This window comes from Callospermophilus lateralis, chromosome 3, assembly GCF_048772815.1.
Source record: "Callospermophilus lateralis isolate mCalLat2 chromosome 3, mCalLat2.hap1, whole genome shotgun sequence".
Lineage (NCBI taxonomy): Eukaryota > Metazoa > Chordata > Mammalia > Rodentia > Sciuridae > Callospermophilus > Callospermophilus lateralis.
Window position 1 is genome coordinate 175,181,522 of NC_135307.1, and position 18,495 is coordinate 175,200,016.

Genomic DNA, 18,495 nt, shown 5'->3' on the forward strand with positions numbered 1-18,495 from the left:
GTCTCCTGAGTCTTTGAGATTATAAGTTTGTGCCCACATATCCAGTGAGAATGCAATTAATTTTTAAAAGCTAGATCTTCCTCTAACAATCTTGGTGAACCTATATCGTTTTTGTTTTTGTACCAGGGATTGAACCCAGGGTCATTCAACCACTGAGCCACATCCTCAGCCCTTTTTACTTTTTATTTTGAGACAAGGTCTTGCTAAATTGCTGAGTCTGGTCTTGAACTTGCAATCCTCTTCTCTTGGCCTCCTGAGCAGCTGGGATTACAGGCGAGTGCTCGTATGTCTTAATCTTAATAACTGGGTTGTAAATTTCTCTTTGCCTTCTATGTAGAAAGTCATCTGGTTTATTCAAAAAGATTTTCTTTCTTCATTTCCAGTCCTTACACCCTGTATTCTTTTTGCTGTCATGCCACTATGGCCTGACTCCTAAATAAATGGTGAATAAAAGTGTTTATATTGGACACCTGTTTCTTTTGAGTTGAAAGAAATGCTTGTAGTATTTTCCCAATAAGTATGGCATTTATGTGGGTTATTGGAAAAAATCCTTTATTAAGGAATTGAAATATTTCTGCTTTTGTTGATGTTTATGAATAGGAACTATGTTTTCCCAAATGCCTTTTCTTTAATTACTGAGATAATCTTAAAATTTTCTTCTTTTTAATCTGTTTATATGGGGAGTTTTTATCTGTTTATATTGTTCATTCATTCCCTTCCTCCTCCCTTTTTTTTTTTTTCTCCCTGTGTAGGGAGTACTCAGGGATTGAACCCAGAGACATTTAACTACTGAGCCACATCCCCAGCCCTTTTAAAAAATATTTTATTTAGGGATGGGGATATAGCTCAGTTGGTAGAGTGCTTGCCTCACATGCACAAGGCCCTGGGTTCAATCCCCAGCACCCCTCCCCCCCCAAAAAAAAAAAAAGAGAGAGAGACGGGTCTTGCTGAGTTGCTTAGGGCTTCACTAAGTTGCTGAGGCTGCTTTGAACTCTTGATCCTCCTGCCTCAGCCTCCTGAGCCACTGGGATTACAGGCATGCACACCACAGCAGCTGGATGGCTTTGCTTTTTTCTAATATTAAATTATCCTTGTATCCTCGAAGAAACTTGAGTATGATTTTTGTAAAGAATACACTGTTGGATTTGGTTTACTATTTTTTCTCAGCTTCATTGTTGTCTTCTCTTATGCCCCTTCATGTTTAATTTCTTTCTATCAGTCCCTGGAAGCCACTGGTCTGCTTTCAAAGTCGGCTTTGTCTAAAGTTTCATATAAATGAAATAATGTGTTATGTGGCTCTTTGGCATCTTTCATCTTTCACTTACCTTAATACTTTTAGACATTTATCTATCCATGTATGTGTGTCAGGAGTTAGTTCCTGTGTGTTATAATTTTGTTATTCTTTGACTAATGTTGAGCATTTTATTATGTGTATATTAGCCATTTCAATATCTTCTTTTGGGGGTGTCTGTCTCCCTCTCCTCGCCTCCCTCTCTCTCTGTCTCTGTCTCTTAGGGATGGAACCCAGGGCCTCATGCATGCTAGACAGTTCTTCTACCATTGAGCTATATCCTCAGGTGCCCTCCCCGGCTTAAATTACTGTGAGACATTCTCAACTTTAAGTTGATAAGGCTAGCCTCGAACTTGAGATCCTTCTGTCTTAGCCTCCTAAGTGTGTTTTACCTTACCCAGCTCTCCCAATATTTTTTAGCAGACTGATTTGGTTTTAAAGATTCAGATATAATGGCTTCCTTGGCCATCCTGTTTGGAATTATTATTTTTGGCATACTTCTGAAAAATCTACATTTTACTCTTTTTTTTTTTTTTTTCTCAGTGATGATACGCAGGAATATTTGACCATATCTTCTTTCCAAAATTTAGTTTAGATAACTATCTCAAAAACCAAGTAAAATGATTAATTCTAACGAATTTTTAATCTAATTAAAGTAAAACATGTATGAGTGTGCTGCATACCAGCCTCTGTTATATTCATTATGATACCCCCAGAACCAGCCTTTGTTGAGTAATCCCCAAAGACAAATGGGAAAAAAACCAACTATCGTTATAAAATATCCTTTACACATCAAACTCAGCTTCTTTTTTCTAAATGTGGTGCCATCCTTTAGATCTAGGAATTTCTTATGTTTCCAGTTTGGGTTGTAGTCTTTTCCCTCACATTATAGCATTATTTTTGATCTCATATTTACATATCTGTTCTTTGTTGTTTCTTTGCCAGCCTCATAAGAAGTTTAAAAAACTTCCAAGGAAGTATATTTTATAATTATTTGTAAATATCCCTGTTTGTGGGCAATTTTTCATGGAGGATTCTTCTCAAATAGTACTTGTCTAGGATATTTACCAAAAACATATTCAATAGTACTTTCTTTTGTGGACCATAGAATAACTCTTTATAGTTTCATGATTGTTTGTTTTTATGGTTTAGAGATTGAACCCAGGAGCGCTCTACCACTGAACTACATCCCTTTCCAAAAGTTTTTGTTTTGAAGGTAGAACTCATGAAAATCGAAGAGAGATCAATAGAAGAAAGGGACCAAAGGGAGGAAGGGAGGAGGGGAGTGCTAGGGAGTGATATTGACCAAATTCTATTTTTATACATTGTGTGCATGCACATATGTAGTAACATATCCCATCATCATGTATAACTATAATGCACCAATAAAAAATATGGAGGGTGGTATTTTGAGACAGGTCTTGCTAAATTGTTCAGGCTGGCCTCAAATTTGCAACCCTCCTGTTTTTAGCCTCTTAAGTAACTGGGATCACAAGCATGTGCCATTGTGCCTGGCAATGGAAAGAATTTTCTGTTTCTTGAACTTTAAAATTTTTGAAATTAAAAAGTGGTCAAGATGTGTGTGGTTGGTTCTTAAAGAGATTTAGCTAAAATATATATAAACAGTGATTTCATAAAAATTCAGGGGCTGGGGATGTGGCTCAAGCGGTAGCGCGCTTTCCTGGTATGCATGTGGCCCGGGTTCAATCCTCAGCATCACATACAAAGATGTTGTGTCCGCCAAAAACTAAAAAATAAATATTAAAAAAAATTCTCCCCCTAAAAAAAAAAAAAAAAAAAATTTCAGGAAGAAGTCACTTTCACAATGATGACATAAGGGCATGCCATAGCTATCTGTCTTCCTATAGGAAATTCCTGTGCTCCTACTGTGACCCCAAGCAGAGTTAAAATGCGTTCTTTGAAACATACCCTTTACCTGTCATCTGAGCAACTGATCAGTTTGATCAGGTTATACAAAATATGAGGTGCATTCATGCAACCCAGGCTCTAACAAAAATACATATATTGTATTTGGTGCTTTTATGCCTTTAAATTCTTGGATCACTCTATATAGTATGTCTGAAGTTATATATAGATAAATTATTAGTCAGAAAAATTCTGAGTAGCCAGAACTACAGGTATGCAGCACTATGCCTGGCTGCCAAGTTGTTTGTTTGTGGTGCTGGGGATCAAACCCAGGACTTAATGCATACTAGGCAACCGCTCTACCACTGAGCTATATTCCTAATCCTAGTTTGTTCTTATTATCCCTCACTTTTACGTGTATTGAAAAGTGAGATCCAGAAAGGTAAAATGATTTGCTAAAATCCATGTAACAGAAAAGTTTTCACACCAAATCTATTTCCTTACCTGTGATTTTCCTGCTGTAGTATTGCTTGAAACCTGAGGAATGACACTGAGGTTGCAGGTTTATGGGTAATGAAGTTAGTAAGATAGGCGTGTAAACAGTATTTTCGAGGCTGAGCTTTGTTCACTGTCTAAACTTTCAGTTGGTAAGACCATCATGTCAGTGCAGTTGGTCTATTCCACCGTTTTTATCCTGCCAAATGCTGAATGTTAAAACACATCTCACTGTTACGCCCTCCTCGGGCCTTTGGCGCCCTCGCTGTAAAGGCAGGTGGTCTGAAGAAAGACTCCCTCCAGGTTGTTGCACACGGTACATACACATAACAGTGCTAGACAACTGTCAGTTCCTTCCTTCCCTTCTCCACCCTCTACAGAAAGCTGGGGCCCAGATGGAAGAGCTGGAAATGTGTCAAGTGTTCTTTGAAGGGCATTGAGAAAACACTGTCAGGGAGAAAAAGGCAAGCGCAACAGCTCATTAGTCCACTAATCAGACAGGATGACCATCAATTTCACAGGGAAAATGTCCTGAGCAGAGGGATGACAAAGGCTTTCAGAATACTACACGTTTTTTTTTTAATTTTTTGTTGTAGTTGGACACTATATCTTTATTTTATTTATTGTTATGTGTTGCCGAGGATTGAACCCAGGGCCTCGCATACTACGCCAGCGCTCTACCGCTGAGCTACAACCCCAGCCCCAATACTACACATTTTTGACAGGGATTTGTAACTTGGGAGCTTGGCTCCCTTGACTTTCTTTATTCATTATATCCTTTCCCAAAATGCAGTCACTATAAACTGAAGCATTAATTTGGCCTATAATCACAGTGAATCAGGAGGCTGAGGCAGGAGATATCAAGTTTGAGGCCAGGTGGGACAACTTATCAAAACCCTATATTGAAATAAAAATAAATTACTGAAGCTGGGCACATGGGCACACGCCTGTATCCCTAGCAGCACGGGAGGCTGAGGCAGAAGGATCACGAGTTCAAATCCAGCCTCAGCAAAAGCAAGGCGCTAAGCAACTTAGCAAGACCCTGTCTGTAAATAAAATATAAAATAGGGATAGGGTGTGGCTCAGTGGTCTCCAGTTCTGGGTACTAAAAATAAATAAACAAGTTACTGAGAGCCTTGCTTAGTTGTTTTTCGTTTTTTTTAGAGAGAGAATTTTTTTTTTAATATTTATTTTTTAGTATTTGGCGCACACAACATCTTTGTTTGTATGTGGTGCTGAGGATCGAACCCGGGCCGCACGCATGCCAGGCGAGCACGTTACCGCTTGAGCCACATCCCCAGCCCCTTGCTTAGTTGTTAAGGCTGGTCTCAAAGTTGCCATTCTCCTGCCTCAACCTTCTGAGTAACTGAAATTGTAGGAATGAGTCACTATGTCTAGCACCTGAAAACTCTTTTCAATGTCAGTAAATTTATCTAATTTCTCTTTCTGGAGTTTCTTTGTTGTTCATTGTTATCAAACAGCTGCTTGTTGTCAGTTACGTACAGGGATGAAATTGTTCATTGTTAATTTAGAGTCAGTTCTACTTTTTATTTTTTTTTTTTGTATAGCTTATATCATAAGTGACATTGACTCTACCTTCTTTTCCTTTATTAGTATAGTTGACTATATAAAAATTTAGTATTTCATCACCAGCAGAAATTTATATACAACTGATATTGATTCTGTTTCCATGTCATGCAATTGAGGCCTTTTAGCTGTTTATAGTTTAGCTGTTTCCACTTTACTTAATTGATTTGTTTATAAGGAGTAGTCTAGAAAGAATACAATTGAGGTACCCAAGTTTGGAATCTGGTTTCTCCCTTTCTCAGACACTCTGTAAACTGTTAACTTTCAGTTCCTATCACCTCTTGTCCTTGTTCCCTTGTTTTAGTTTGTAATGTTGACAAAACAAAGTACCACAAACTGGTTGCCTTAAGATGTTAGAAATTTATTCTCTTACACTTTAGGAGCCAGAAGTCCAAAATCAAAATCAAGGGGTGTGTATGTGTGTGTAGGAAGGGAGGGAGAGAGAAAGACCGAGATCTCATTCTCGAGCAGGGCTGATTCTTCCTTGAGTCCTCAGAGGGATATATCAGTTCTGTGCCTGGCTCCCAATTTCTGGTGTTTGCCAATATTCTCTGCAGTCCTTAGTTTGTAGATGAATCCTTGAGTCTGTGCCTTTATTGCCACACGATCTTCTATGTGATGATTTTCATATATACTTCCCTCTGTGTGTGTGTCTTCTATCTACCTACCTACGTACCTGTTTGTCCATTTATCCATTTATCTGTTGTGGCGCTGAGGATCAACTAGGAACTTACCCATGCCAGGCATGTGCTCTACTACAAAGTGGCGGCACCCACAGACCTGTCTTTTCTTCTTTAAAGTCACCTTCATATTGGATTCATAGCCCACTGTAATTACTCAAGATGATCTCTGCAGTCCCTTACCCTAATTACATCTTCAAAGACACTTCTCCCCAATAGGTAGCATTCACACATCAAGATGTTAGGAAATGGGGGCTGGGTTTGTGGCTCAGTGGCAGAGCACTTGCCTAGTGTGTGTGAGGCACCAGGTTTGATCCTCAGCACCATAAATAAATAGATAGATAGATTGATAATAAAGGGCACATCAACAACTAAAAAATATTTTTTAAAAAATGATGTTAGGAGTAGACATAATCTTTTTTGGAAGCAAACATTTCACCCATTGTACTAAACCTCTACTTTTCAGTCTTCTAGGAAAACAAGTTGGAATTGCAAATTAATGTTGCTGTTTTAATGCCTTATAGGAACTCTGACCTCCATTTATTTTATTCTCTTCAGTTGGTTCTGAGAAAAGGGTGCCAGCAATGCCTGGATCGCCTGTGGAAGTGAAGATACAGTCAAGATCGTCACCTCCCATCATGCCACCCCTCCCACCAATAAATCCTGGAGGACCAAGGCCAGTGTCCTTTACTCCTACAGCATGTGAGAACTCTTAATTACTTGGGTTTGTGGTTCAGAGTGACATTTGTACCTAAGTGACTGGCTTTCATTACACATACACTATTCAACATTTTCAAAGTACTGGTAAGCCAGATATAGTGGTGCACTCCTATAATCCCAGCAGTTTGGGAGACTGAGGCAAGAGGATTGCCAGTTCAGAGGCAGCCTCAGTAACCTAGTGAAGCCCTAGGCAACTCAGAAAGACGCTGTCTCAAAACATTGAAAAAAAAAAAAAAAAGGCTGGAGATACTGCTCAGTGGTTAAGTGATCCTGGGTTTAATTCCGTGTATCAAAAAAAGGCAAAATGCTATTAAAATATTAACAAATAGATATGGTTGTTTCCAACTTTCATAAGTTTCTTATTCTCTCTGAAAATTATAATAAGCTTAGGTTTTAAAAAAAAAATAAAATGGAGGGCTCGGGATGTGGCTCAAGTGGTAGTGCACTTGCCTGGCATTCGTGAGGCACTGGGTTCGATCCTTAGCACTACATAAAAATAAAGATATTATGTCCATCTAAAAGTAAAAAAAAAAAAAAGTTTGATTGCTTTTTTTTTTAAGTAGAGTATATTGCTTTTATACTCTTTAGTTGTTAACTTTTACTCAAAAAATGAATTTAAATTATTGATTTATAAGATTCAAAATAAATTTTATAAAATTATTGAACAACTTCTAAAACTGTTCCAGGACTATCATTGTTAAATCCCTTTATGAAAGAAAATGTTATGGTCTTAGTTTTGTAGGGCTGCCAAAACAAAATATCATATCATTGGTTGACTTATTTATTTCTAAAAGTTCTGCAGATTAGAAGTCAAAGGTCAAGGTGTTGGCAGGTGTGGTCTGTCCTGAAGCCTTTCTCCTTGGGCTTATGGATGCTCACCTTCTTACTGGTCCTTACGTGGCCTTTCCACTATGTGTAGGCATAGCTGCTATCTCTTCTTCTGTGTATAAGAACACTAATTTGATCTAATTTAACCATTGTGTATTCCTTCAAGTCCTTGTCTCCAAATATATTTACATTCTAAGGTATGAAGGGTTTGGACTTAAGCATGTGAATTTTCAAGCAGACACAATTTAGTCCATAACATTTACATGAGCCTATAAATATATAACAAAGGATTCAACCTCACTAGCAAAGAAATGCATATTATAAACTAGTATAATACCTTTGCACAACTAGTATGTTCAAAGTATAAAAGAATGTCAAGTTTTGCTGTGAATTTATGTGCAATCTGAACACTTGTGAATTGCTAGTTAAAGTGTAATTGGGTACAGTCACTTGTGCAAATTGTTTGGCAGTGTGTTCCAAAGCTGAATTTCCACACACTTTATATGTCAGCAATTTCACTCATTCATATATTTAAACAAACCTCAGTTTAAAATCTAGGCTTAGATACATACATATATGTCTTGATTTAATTCTACTTTTCATGCAAATGCTGCCAGCATTCATGTTGACCCTCTTGTACGTATTTTGCCTCATAAACCAGAACACACTTGCTCTTTGTGGAGTGCCGAAAACATGTCAGAGCATTGTGGTAGATGCTGGGTATATTGTTTTATTTAAATGGATTGTACAACTTATATATTATACTTGCTCAAATTTGTGTTTTTATGTTTATCATTTTAAAACACAAGAGAGGGCTGGGAATGTAGTGCAGTGATAGACCACATGCCTAGCATTTTTGAGGCCCTGGTATGATCCTAATATAGCAATTGTGGAGGAAAAAAAGGCAAGAGAGGGGCTGGGGTTGTGGCTCAGCCATAGAGCACTCACCTAGTGCATGTGAGGCCCTGGATTCGATCCTCAGCACCACATAAAAATAAATAAATAAAGGTATTGACAGCTACAACTAAAAAATAAATGTAAAAAAAAAGGGGGGGGGGGCTGGGGATGTGGCTCAAGCGGTAGCGTGCTCGCCTGGTGTGGGTGCGGCCCGGGTTCGATCCTCAGCACCATATACAAAGATGTTGTGTCCGCCAAGAACTAAAAAATAAATATTAAAAAAAAAAAAAATTCTCTCTCTCTCTCTCTCCCACTCTCTCTTAAAAAAAAAAAAAAAAAAAGGTTTAAAAAAAAAAAGGCAAGAGAGTGTAAGATGTACAGCCCTAGTAAAGGTTTAATTATTTTCCAAAAACATTTGAAATCGGATAACTAATAATTGTAGCATTCAGTTGAACCAGAGTAAAATAAAAGAAGTTTTCTTAAATTCTGTTTTGTATCCCACAAGTAAACAGCCTTAGTCATAGGTAGACTTGAAATGAAACAAATTTAATTCCTGCTTAGCTGAGTGCCAATGTGCACACCTGTAGTGCCAGCAGCCCAGGAGGCTGAGGCAAGAGGCTGCAAATTCAAAGCCAGCCTCAGAAACTTAGCCAAGACTCTGTCTTAAAATTAAAAATGAAAAGGGCTAGGGATGTGGTTCAGTGATTCAGCACCCCTGGATTCAATCCCTGGTACCAACAAAACAGCAACGACAACAACAACAAAAAACCCTGCTTATCGTTCAAATTTTAACACACACACAATAGGTATATGTAAATCTAGCCCTGATGTATACATGTACTGAAATATCCCGTAGTAATAAATCAAATAAATAAATAAATAAAATGTTAGTCTTTTTTACCTCCACATTTGGCTGCATGGAAGTGGATATATTTTATTTTGGAAAATGTAAGCATAAGGTTTTATTAAGAAGACTGTAAAAAAGCCTCAGTAATATCTTATTACATTGTTTCAAGAGGGCAGCTCTATGCTGAGAATTGACCTTTCTGTGAAAACGAAGAAATGACAGACCATTATAACTAATTTTTTGTGTTGTTGAGGTTGAATGTTTAGCTTTCCTTTCCAGTGGCTTTAGTAATCTCTTTTAAGAAAATAGGAGAGAATTTCACCCATTTTTCCTCTGCTTTAGCTAGTGTTTTATGCAGTGAAGCATTTAGCATTATTTCCTTGAAAACTTACCTTGGTTAACTAATGAATAAAAATTAAAAGTACACATATGGTATATAGGGTTTACAAAAGCTTAAGAGAATGCACTAATGTGTAAAGTATTTCTCATCAAGATGTGGTGGTGCACACATGTAGTCACAGCATTTAGGCATCTGAGAAGGATCAAAAACCAGCTTCAGTAACTTAGGGAGACCATGTCTTTTAAAAAAAAAAAAAAAAAGCTGGAGTTGTCTCAGTGGTTTAGCACCCCTGGGTTCAATCCCTGGTAGAAAGAAAGAGAGAGAGAAAAAAAAAAATTGGCAATGCAAATATAGAAAAAAAAATAAGTAGATGTGCATGGTGGCTTATGACTGACTGCAACCCCGGCTGTTCAGGAAGCTGAGGCAGGAGGATTATAATTTTGATACCAGCCTGAGCAACTTAGTGAAAGCTTGTCTCAAAAGATCAAAAGGCGCTGGGAATATAGATCAGTGCTAAAGTATGCCTGGGTTCAATCCTCAGTACCACCAAAAAAGAAAGAAGGAAAGAAGTATAGTTTAGAAAGTAAAATAGTGAAAGTATGTACACAGGCGACAAAGAATATTTATTAAATCTGCCAACATTTAAACTTAAAGTGGAGCAGCAATGTGTTTGTCAAAGAAAGCTTCTTAATACAGGTGATACCTAAGCTATAGAGGTCAAATTTGAATATGGATTGGTCCAGGAAGAGAGAACAGAGATGGTCAGGTGACTTTGACTAACTTAGAGGAAAGAAAAGTGAAGTAGGAAAATGATTGTGATTGATTAGTTTTTGTGGACATAATACAGGTAAATATCAGTTTTCTAAGCTACGTAAAGATTAAATGCCTTTTTTTTTTTTTTTTCGGTGGGGAGGTACTGGAGATCTAACCCAGGAGCACTAAACTACATCCTGAGCCCTTTTTGTTTCTATTTTGAGACAGAATCTTGCTAAGTCCCTGATATTATAGGCATATGCCACCGCGACTGCATGATTAGGCTTTTCAACTTTTCTCAACTCTTGACTTAAATTGTTTCCTACATTTTTAGATACTTTCATCTTAGATATCTTTTTCTTTTCTTTCTTTTTTTTTTTGGTACCAAAGATTGAACCAGGGATGCTTAACTCTGAGTCACATTCCCAGCCCTTTCTATTTTTTTATTTAGAGACAAGGCCTCTTGTCAGCTGAGGCTGGTTTTGAACTTGCGATGTTCATGCCTCAGCTTCCTGAGCCACTGGAATTACGGGTTTGTGCCACCAAGCCCAGCTCACCTTAGATTTTATGATTAAGTAAAATCTATTTGAAACTTGGGACTAGGTGATTTTTATCTCACTGTTCAGTGACAGAGGAGTTTTTTATGTCATGCCACCAAGAACATAGCTCCTCCAAAAAAAAAAAAAAAAAAAAAAAAAGTCTGGCGCTGATGCCTGGCTCTGCACTTCTGTTTTAATACATTATTCTGTTACCATTATTTACCTGACAGTCTGTCTCATTATACACAAAAGTATTATTGAGGACAGAAACAGCTTTGCATATTCTTTTAAAATGTACTTTACAAAATTTGAATGAATAAATGAAAGAGAACACAAACCAGAAGAAATTAACAAAGGCCTTCGTGGTCTGTAAATTGAGTCTTTCAATTTTGGCTTCCTTTTAGTAAGCAATGGTATCAACCATTCTCCTCCTACCCTGAATGGCGCTCCATCACCACCACAGAGATTCAGCAATGGTCCTGCCTCTTCCACTTCATCTGCGCTAACAAATCAACAATTACCAGCCACTTGTGGAGCTCGGCAACTCAGCAAGTTGAAACGCTTTCTCACCACTCTACAACAGTTTGGCAATGATATCTCGCCTGAGATTGGGGAGAAGGTTCGGACTCTCGTTCTAGCACTGGTGGTAAGTATAGCATCTCTGTGCCCTGGGTATGTGGGTCACATCCATAGCCAGCAGAGAAGTTGTAGATTTTTATAATTTATATAAAGCTGTTGAATTATAGCTTCATGATGGTAAGGTTTATAAAAGTAACAAAGTCAGTAATGCTTACCTTGTTGGTTAAAGTGTTGATTTAATTCTAATAAGCTTAGGATTTGGCTTAAAACTGGTTTCAGCAGATCTGCTGAGGTTAATACAAGGTTTTTTTGTGATTTAATATATTTAGTCCCTAGTGCATTGTTTCCAAACCAAAGAGAATAGAGAAGTATCAAGTTTGATTTTTAGAATAATGGTTTGTAAAATTGTAAGTTTCATCATTTAAATAAATAGTATCAAAAGATTATATTGTTCAGCTCATCATGCATACAGTTTCTTTAGGATTTTTAAGGTACACATGAACATGGTGAGCCTGTATTGTAAAATACTGCTTTTCTGAAATCACTAGCTGAATGAGGTTTGACTCTCTGAGTTTATAAGGGAAATGCTACCAGTTTTCAGTATATGTCAGATAGATACTTCAGAATTTATCTCAAGAAAAGTGTTCTGTACTCCTTCCTGCATATTAACATACATGTGATAAAAAGAAAATGAAGGTCTGGCACTGATGCCTGGCTCTGCGCTTCTGTTTTAACACATTATTCAGTTACCATTATTTACCTGACAGTCACATTATTTACCTTCATGTCACATTTCTCACATTTCTCAGAGTTTAATTCAGAATCCTTTCTGGTGGTCCAAAAGGTCAGAATTATTTTCATAGCCATATTAAATCATTTATTTGCCTTTTTGTTGTTGTTCTTTTAAGAATGTGTGGTGAGCCTGGCGAAGTGGCACATGCCTATAGTCCCAGCAGCTCAGGAGGTTGAGGCAAGAGGACTGCAAGTTCAAAGCCATCCTCAGCAACTTAGTGAGGCCCCAAGCAACTGCGAGTCTCAACATAAAATATAAAAGGGCTGAGGATGTGGCTCAGTGATTGAGCACTCCTGATTCAATTCCTGATACTGAAGAAACAAAAGTTTGCAGTGAGCCAGGCTCAGTGGCATGTGCCTATAATCCCAACTACTTGGGAGGGCCAAGGCAGGAGGATCAAATTTGGAGCCTAGCCTGGCAACTTAGTAAGACCCGGTCTTAAGATTGAAAGTAAAACCAGGCATTGTGTCACACACAGAGGATCAGGAGTTTGAGACAGGACGATTTCCATTTTGAGGTCAGCCTCAGCAACTTTGTGGACCCTATCTCCAAAAAATAACAATAAAATAAAAATAAAACGATTGAGTGCCGCAGTCTGGCTGGGCACAATTCAGGAGCCACTTGTCAAAAGAAACTAACTTTATTTTTAGAACCACACAAGATAAACAAAACAGCTCCTCAGGAATAAAACCCTCAGAGCCCAACTGCCACCACCGGCTTCCCACAAGCCACACACCCAACAACCTCTTCTTCCCACAATCCTCCTGCTCTTGAGGCCGATTGGCTGGGTCGCATGGGCGGAGCCAAAAAAGTCCCCCAATGAGCAGCTCCGTGGTCTGAAAGGGCAGGGAAACAGCCCAATGAGCATCTCCACAGAGGAGCCAATCAGCTAGTTGTTGCTGGGGCCGCTGTGAGCCAATCATCAGCTGGCAGTCTGAAAGTTTGCTGGAGCCCCTTCGGCTGTGGCTCTCAACATCTCCCCCTCTCTGTTTAAACAAGAAGCATGTGGCTTAGGGACCGTGTCTGCCTTAGGTTGTCCAATAGTACATATGGTCCTTACCCGTTATTGGATGAGCTGACCTCAAGGCATCAGCCTCCTGTCTTAGGTTGGTACCATAGTAATTGGATCTTACCCGTCATTGACTACCAGTCCAGTATACAGCCACACCTGTGTAGAGGTCTTCGTACCAGCAGGGGGGTGAGGTTCTTTGCCTCACCTCTGTTGGCCCCCAAATTTTAGCTGAACGATCATGACAAACAGAAGGGAGGAAGATACACCAAGCCAGCTGACGGCTCCTTTTGGAAAAATTGTACCACCGATGACACCATCAGCATAAGTACCCCAACACTACCAGAAGTTGCTGCACCAACAGATAGTTCACAATGCATACAAGTGAGTTCACAATGCATATAAGTGATACATAGTCCAGGCAAGTTCTGCAAGCAGTTCAGTGATGGCTATTGCAGAAGCTGTAGATTGGTTTTATCTTTGTCTTCATGCACTGGGATGAAGATAGGAATTCTGACAATAATGGCTAAAGAAAAATTATATAACATTATATAACATTCCAGAAGGCACTAAAAGAAAACAATTTTCTTAACAATTTACATTGTCTTCACTGAAGATAGGAATTCTGGCAATAATGGCTAAAGAAAAAATTATGTAACGTCCCAGAAGGCATTAAAAGAAAACAATTTTCTTAACAATTTACATTATCTTTAAGAGAATTATTAAATATAATGAAAAGGAAAGGTGAAAGTAAACAAACAGATCTGTTAACCTCCTTTTTTGTTCACATATTAAAACAATCTTCAACAGCTGTTTACCCAATTTAAATTAAACCATTTAAATCAATCACGTGAATAAAAAAAGAAATTATTTGGATCCATTTTTTCATGAGCGCTCATCATATACGACATATGGACATACGTACATTCAAACACAAAACACAAGTGTGCACACATAATACATATGACACATAACATAATAGTAAAGGCCTTATAACATTTTACAGGTGAAATCTCCATTGCAATGTTTAAAAACTCTATAGTCAAAAAATAGGACTGATCAGCAAAACATTAACCTAGGTCTGTATGAGCTCAAAAAAAAAAAAAAAAAATATGGGAAAGGGCAATAATAAAATAGATATTGAAAAAAGCATTCTGGTTCTGTCGCAGATGTAAGAATAACCAAACTGGAGTTCTGGATATCACATCTTCTTTTTGGTCTGTAGAAATCGCTTTAGTTAATCTGTCTGGAATCCAAATCAGCTGCTGTTCTCCCTGTGGAAACACATAAACAGACCCCCGATTCCAGGCAATCACTGGGTCAGGACCTTAGTTAATCTCTCTGGAATCCAAATCGGCTGCTGTTCTCCCTGTGGAAACACACAAACAGACCCCCGACTCCAGATAATTACTGGGTCAGGACCTTTCCATTGTCCTCTTAGAATATCCTTCCAAAGTACCTTGGGCTTATATACATTTTTTGGACACATATGCCTTTCCGCAGCACTAAGCCCTGATGAATCCAAATTTAAAAAGTTTAGAGTAAAAAGGGTTATTTTAAGTTTATCTTTGGGGAATATATACCCCTTCCCAATTCCTTCTTTTTGCTTTAATAAGTACATTTTAATAGTTTGATGAGCTCTTTCAACTATGCCTTGTCCCTGTGGATTGTATGGGATTCCTGTTATATGAGTAATGCCAAATGATGAGCAAAATTGTTTAAAAGAGGTAGAAGTATAACCAGGGGCATTATCTGTTTTTAACTGTTTTGGAACGCCCACAGTGGCAAAATTTTGTAAGCAATGAGCTATAACATCTTTAGTTTTTTCTCCGGCATGAAGGGAGCCCATCAAAAATCCAGAAGAAGTATCAACTGTAACATGCAAATATTTTAATTTTCCAAATTCTGGCAAGTGTGTGACGTCCATCTGCCAAATATGGTTAGGTATCAATCCTCTAGGATTGACTCCAAGATTAACTTGTGGTAAAAAGGTCACACAATTTTGACATTGTTTTATTATTTGTCTAGCTTGTTCCTTAGTTATTTTAAAACGCTTTTGTAAAGTATTAGCATTGACATGGAACTTTTTATGAAAATTTATAGCTTCTTCTAGTGTAGAGAAAATATGTATGTCATGTGTAGTTTTATCTGCTAAATCATTGCCCAAACTAAGGGCTCCAGGCAATCCTGTATGTGCCCTGATATGTCCTATAAAGAATGGATCTTTTCTGTCCCAGATTAGACTTTGTATAGTGGAAAACAAAGAGAAAATAGTAGAGGAAGGGGAAATCCTACCAGCATCTTCAAGGGATACTATAGCATTAACTATATACTGACTATCGGAAAATAAATTAAATACAGAATTTTTAAACATCACAAAAGCCTGTAATACTGCCTTAAGCTCTACCTTTTGAGCTGATTGTTTGGGTACTAAAAATGTAAAAGTTTGATCAGGTGTAACTATTGCTGCTGTACCATTATTTGATCCATCAGTGAATATATTTGGAGCATTCCCGATAGGTGTTTTTCTTGTCATTTTTGGAAAAATTACAGGATGCGATGACCAAAAAGACAATAAAGGATTAGATGGTAAGTGGTTATCAAATGAAACATTAGATTTGCACATGATTATTGCCCAAGTATTTAACTCATTAGCTAACTCATCAATTTGATTCATAGTATATGGAGTAATAATTTTATTGGAATTCCAAACACTCCTTTGCTGCTTTTATTCCTTTGAGTATTAATTGTCCTACAGCCTCAGGATACCTAGTAAGAATAGTGTTAGGAGAATAAGATAAATGTATCCATAATAATGGGCCTTCTTGCCAAAATACTCCTGTAGGAATATTTTTTGTTGGTAGTACAATAAATAATAAAGGCAAACTTATATCAATTCTATCCAAATGCATATTTTCCATATATGTTTCAATGATTTTTAATGCCTTTCTTGCTTCAGGCGTTAACATTCGGGGTGAATTTGGATCTGATGGACCTTTTAGGATATCAAATAAAGGTCCCAACTCTCCTGTTGGTATACCTAGATAAGGCCTTATCCAATTTATGTCTCCTAATAACTTTTGAAAGTCATTAAGTGATTTGAGTTGATCTACTCGTATTTGAATTTTTGGTGGACGGACCATGGTTGAGGATAATAGAACTCCTAAATAATTAATTGGAAAATTTAATTGTACTTTATCTATTGCTATCTCTAGATTATAATTTTTTAATAAGTTTGTAAGTGTGGCATAACAGTCTAGCAATGTGTTTTTAGCTTTGTGTGCTAATAATACATCATCCATATAGTGAAATATTTGTAGTTCAGGATTTTGATTTCTAAGTGGCTGGATTGCTTTGTTAACATAAATTTGACACATAGTTGGGCTGTTAGCCATCCCTTGAGGGAGTACTTTCCATTCATATCTCTGATCAGGACCTTCATGATTCAGTGCAGGGATAGTAAATGCAAAACGTGGACTATCCTCAGGATGAATTGGAATTGAAAAAAAACAATCTTTAATATCTATAACTAAAACATACCAAGTTTTTGGCAAAGCAGACAATTGAGGAATCCCCGATTGAGCAGGTCCCATAATAACCATCTCATTATTAATGGCTCTTAAATCTTGCAATAATCTCCATTTACCAGATTTCTTTTTGATGACAAAAATGGGAGTATTATGGGGAGATACAGAAGGTTGTATATGTCCTTCTGCTAATTGTTGTTTGACCAGATCATGGGCTACTAGTATCTTTTCTTTAGTCAGGGGCCACTGAGGAACCCATACTGGTCTTTCTGATTTCCAAGTAATTTTTATTGTCTCAGTGGCCCTTTCTGAAAATCCAACCCATGTCTGTCTGTTCCTTGATCTATTTGTATTGGTGCTGCTATACCTTGTTCTTGTTTTCCTAATCTTTTTCCTTTCCTAAAACCTTGTCTAGTCATAATAGTGGGTGCATTTTGGTTGATGTTATTTGTTAATGTCAAACCTAATTGATCTAGGACATCTCGTCCCCATAAATTTATAGGAAGATGATCCAATACATATGGCTGTATAGTTCCTTCACATCCTTCAGGATCCTTCCAATCTAATACCATTGCACTTCTATGGGGATTAGTCGCCACTCCTAGGCCTCGAAGCGTTTGAGTGGCTTGTTGTAATGGCCAATGTTTTGGCCATTCTTGACGATAGATGATGCTAAGGTCTGCACCTGTATCCAGTAGCCCATTAAATTCATGTCCTTGAATATTTAGTTTTAGCATGGGGCGAGAATCTAAATTTAAAGACAGCATAGCCCAATCTACACCTGTGGAGCCTAATCCCTTGGAACCTCTTTCTACAGCACGACTGGAAAATTTATCATGTAGGCTTGGTATTATTAGTAACTGTGCTATTCTATCTCCTGGTGAAATTACTGATATACCATTTGGAGAACTGGCTATAATTTTTATTTCACCTTCATAATCGGGATCAATTACCCCAGGACTTATCATAAGTCCTTTTAGAGTAGAAGAGCTGCGTCCCAATAATAAGCCTACTGTTCCTTTGGGAAGAGGTCCTTTCACCCCTGTGGGAATGATTTGAACTCCCATCTCTGGAGTTAGTACTGATCTGGCGGAAGCGCAGATGTCCAACCCTGCGCTCCCTCTGGTTTGTCTGATGAGGGATCTGATGGACAATGTGTCCTGGGCACTACCCTGATGGGGTTGCTGGGTTCCTCCAGTGCTCCGTATATTTGTGGTTTTGGGCCCCGGAGCATTGGGCCCCCCTGTCCATTTTTTGGCAATGGAGCCCAGTACCTTTCTCCACGATATCGTGGATAAACACTTGGTCCTTGTTCGTTTTTTGATAATGGAGTACCCTCTATGGTGGTTTGAGAACGGCATTCATTAGCCCAATGTCTCCCTCTACGGCATCGTGGGCAAATACCCGGTATTCTACTCCTTTGATACCTAGTTTTGTTAAACCCTCCTCCTATGGGGCAATTCCTTTTAAAATGTCCTGTTTGTTCACAATTGTAGCATGTTCTTGGCCTGGAATCTAAAGCCTGTTTTACTGCAGCTGCCACAATTTGCCCTTGTTCATTAATGTCTCTGGCATCTAAAGCCTGTTTTACTGCAGCTGCCACAATTTTCCCTTGTTCATTAATGTCTCTGGCATCTAAAGCCTGTTTTACTGCAGCTGCCATGACTTGCTCTTGTTCATTAATGTCTCTACATAATTTAATATATGTGTTTAAATCTTCATGTTTCCATGGTCTAATGATATC

The 18,495-nt window shown here is 38.0% G+C and overlaps 1 protein-coding gene and 1 non-coding gene across 3 annotated transcripts in view; both read left to right on the top strand.

Annotated features, from left to right (window-relative positions):
* The window catches only part of Cbfa2t2 (CBFA2/RUNX1 partner transcriptional co-repressor 2), a 147,860-nt gene that overhangs the window by 85,972 nt on the left and 43,393 nt on the right, over positions 1-18,495 (top strand). For both annotated transcript variants that reach the window (XM_076851700.1, XM_076851701.1), the window contains exons 2-3: positions 6,478-6,621; positions 11,248-11,489. In XM_076851700.1, coding sequence (XP_076707815.1) covers positions 6,478-6,621; positions 11,248-11,489 — 386 coding nt within the window. The remainder of the gene's footprint in view (positions 1-6,477; positions 6,622-11,247; positions 11,490-18,495) is intronic.
* On the top strand, positions 836-908 carry Trnav-cac (transfer RNA valine (anticodon CAC)). The gene has a single exon. It is a non-coding gene; the product is annotated as a tRNA-Val (tRNA).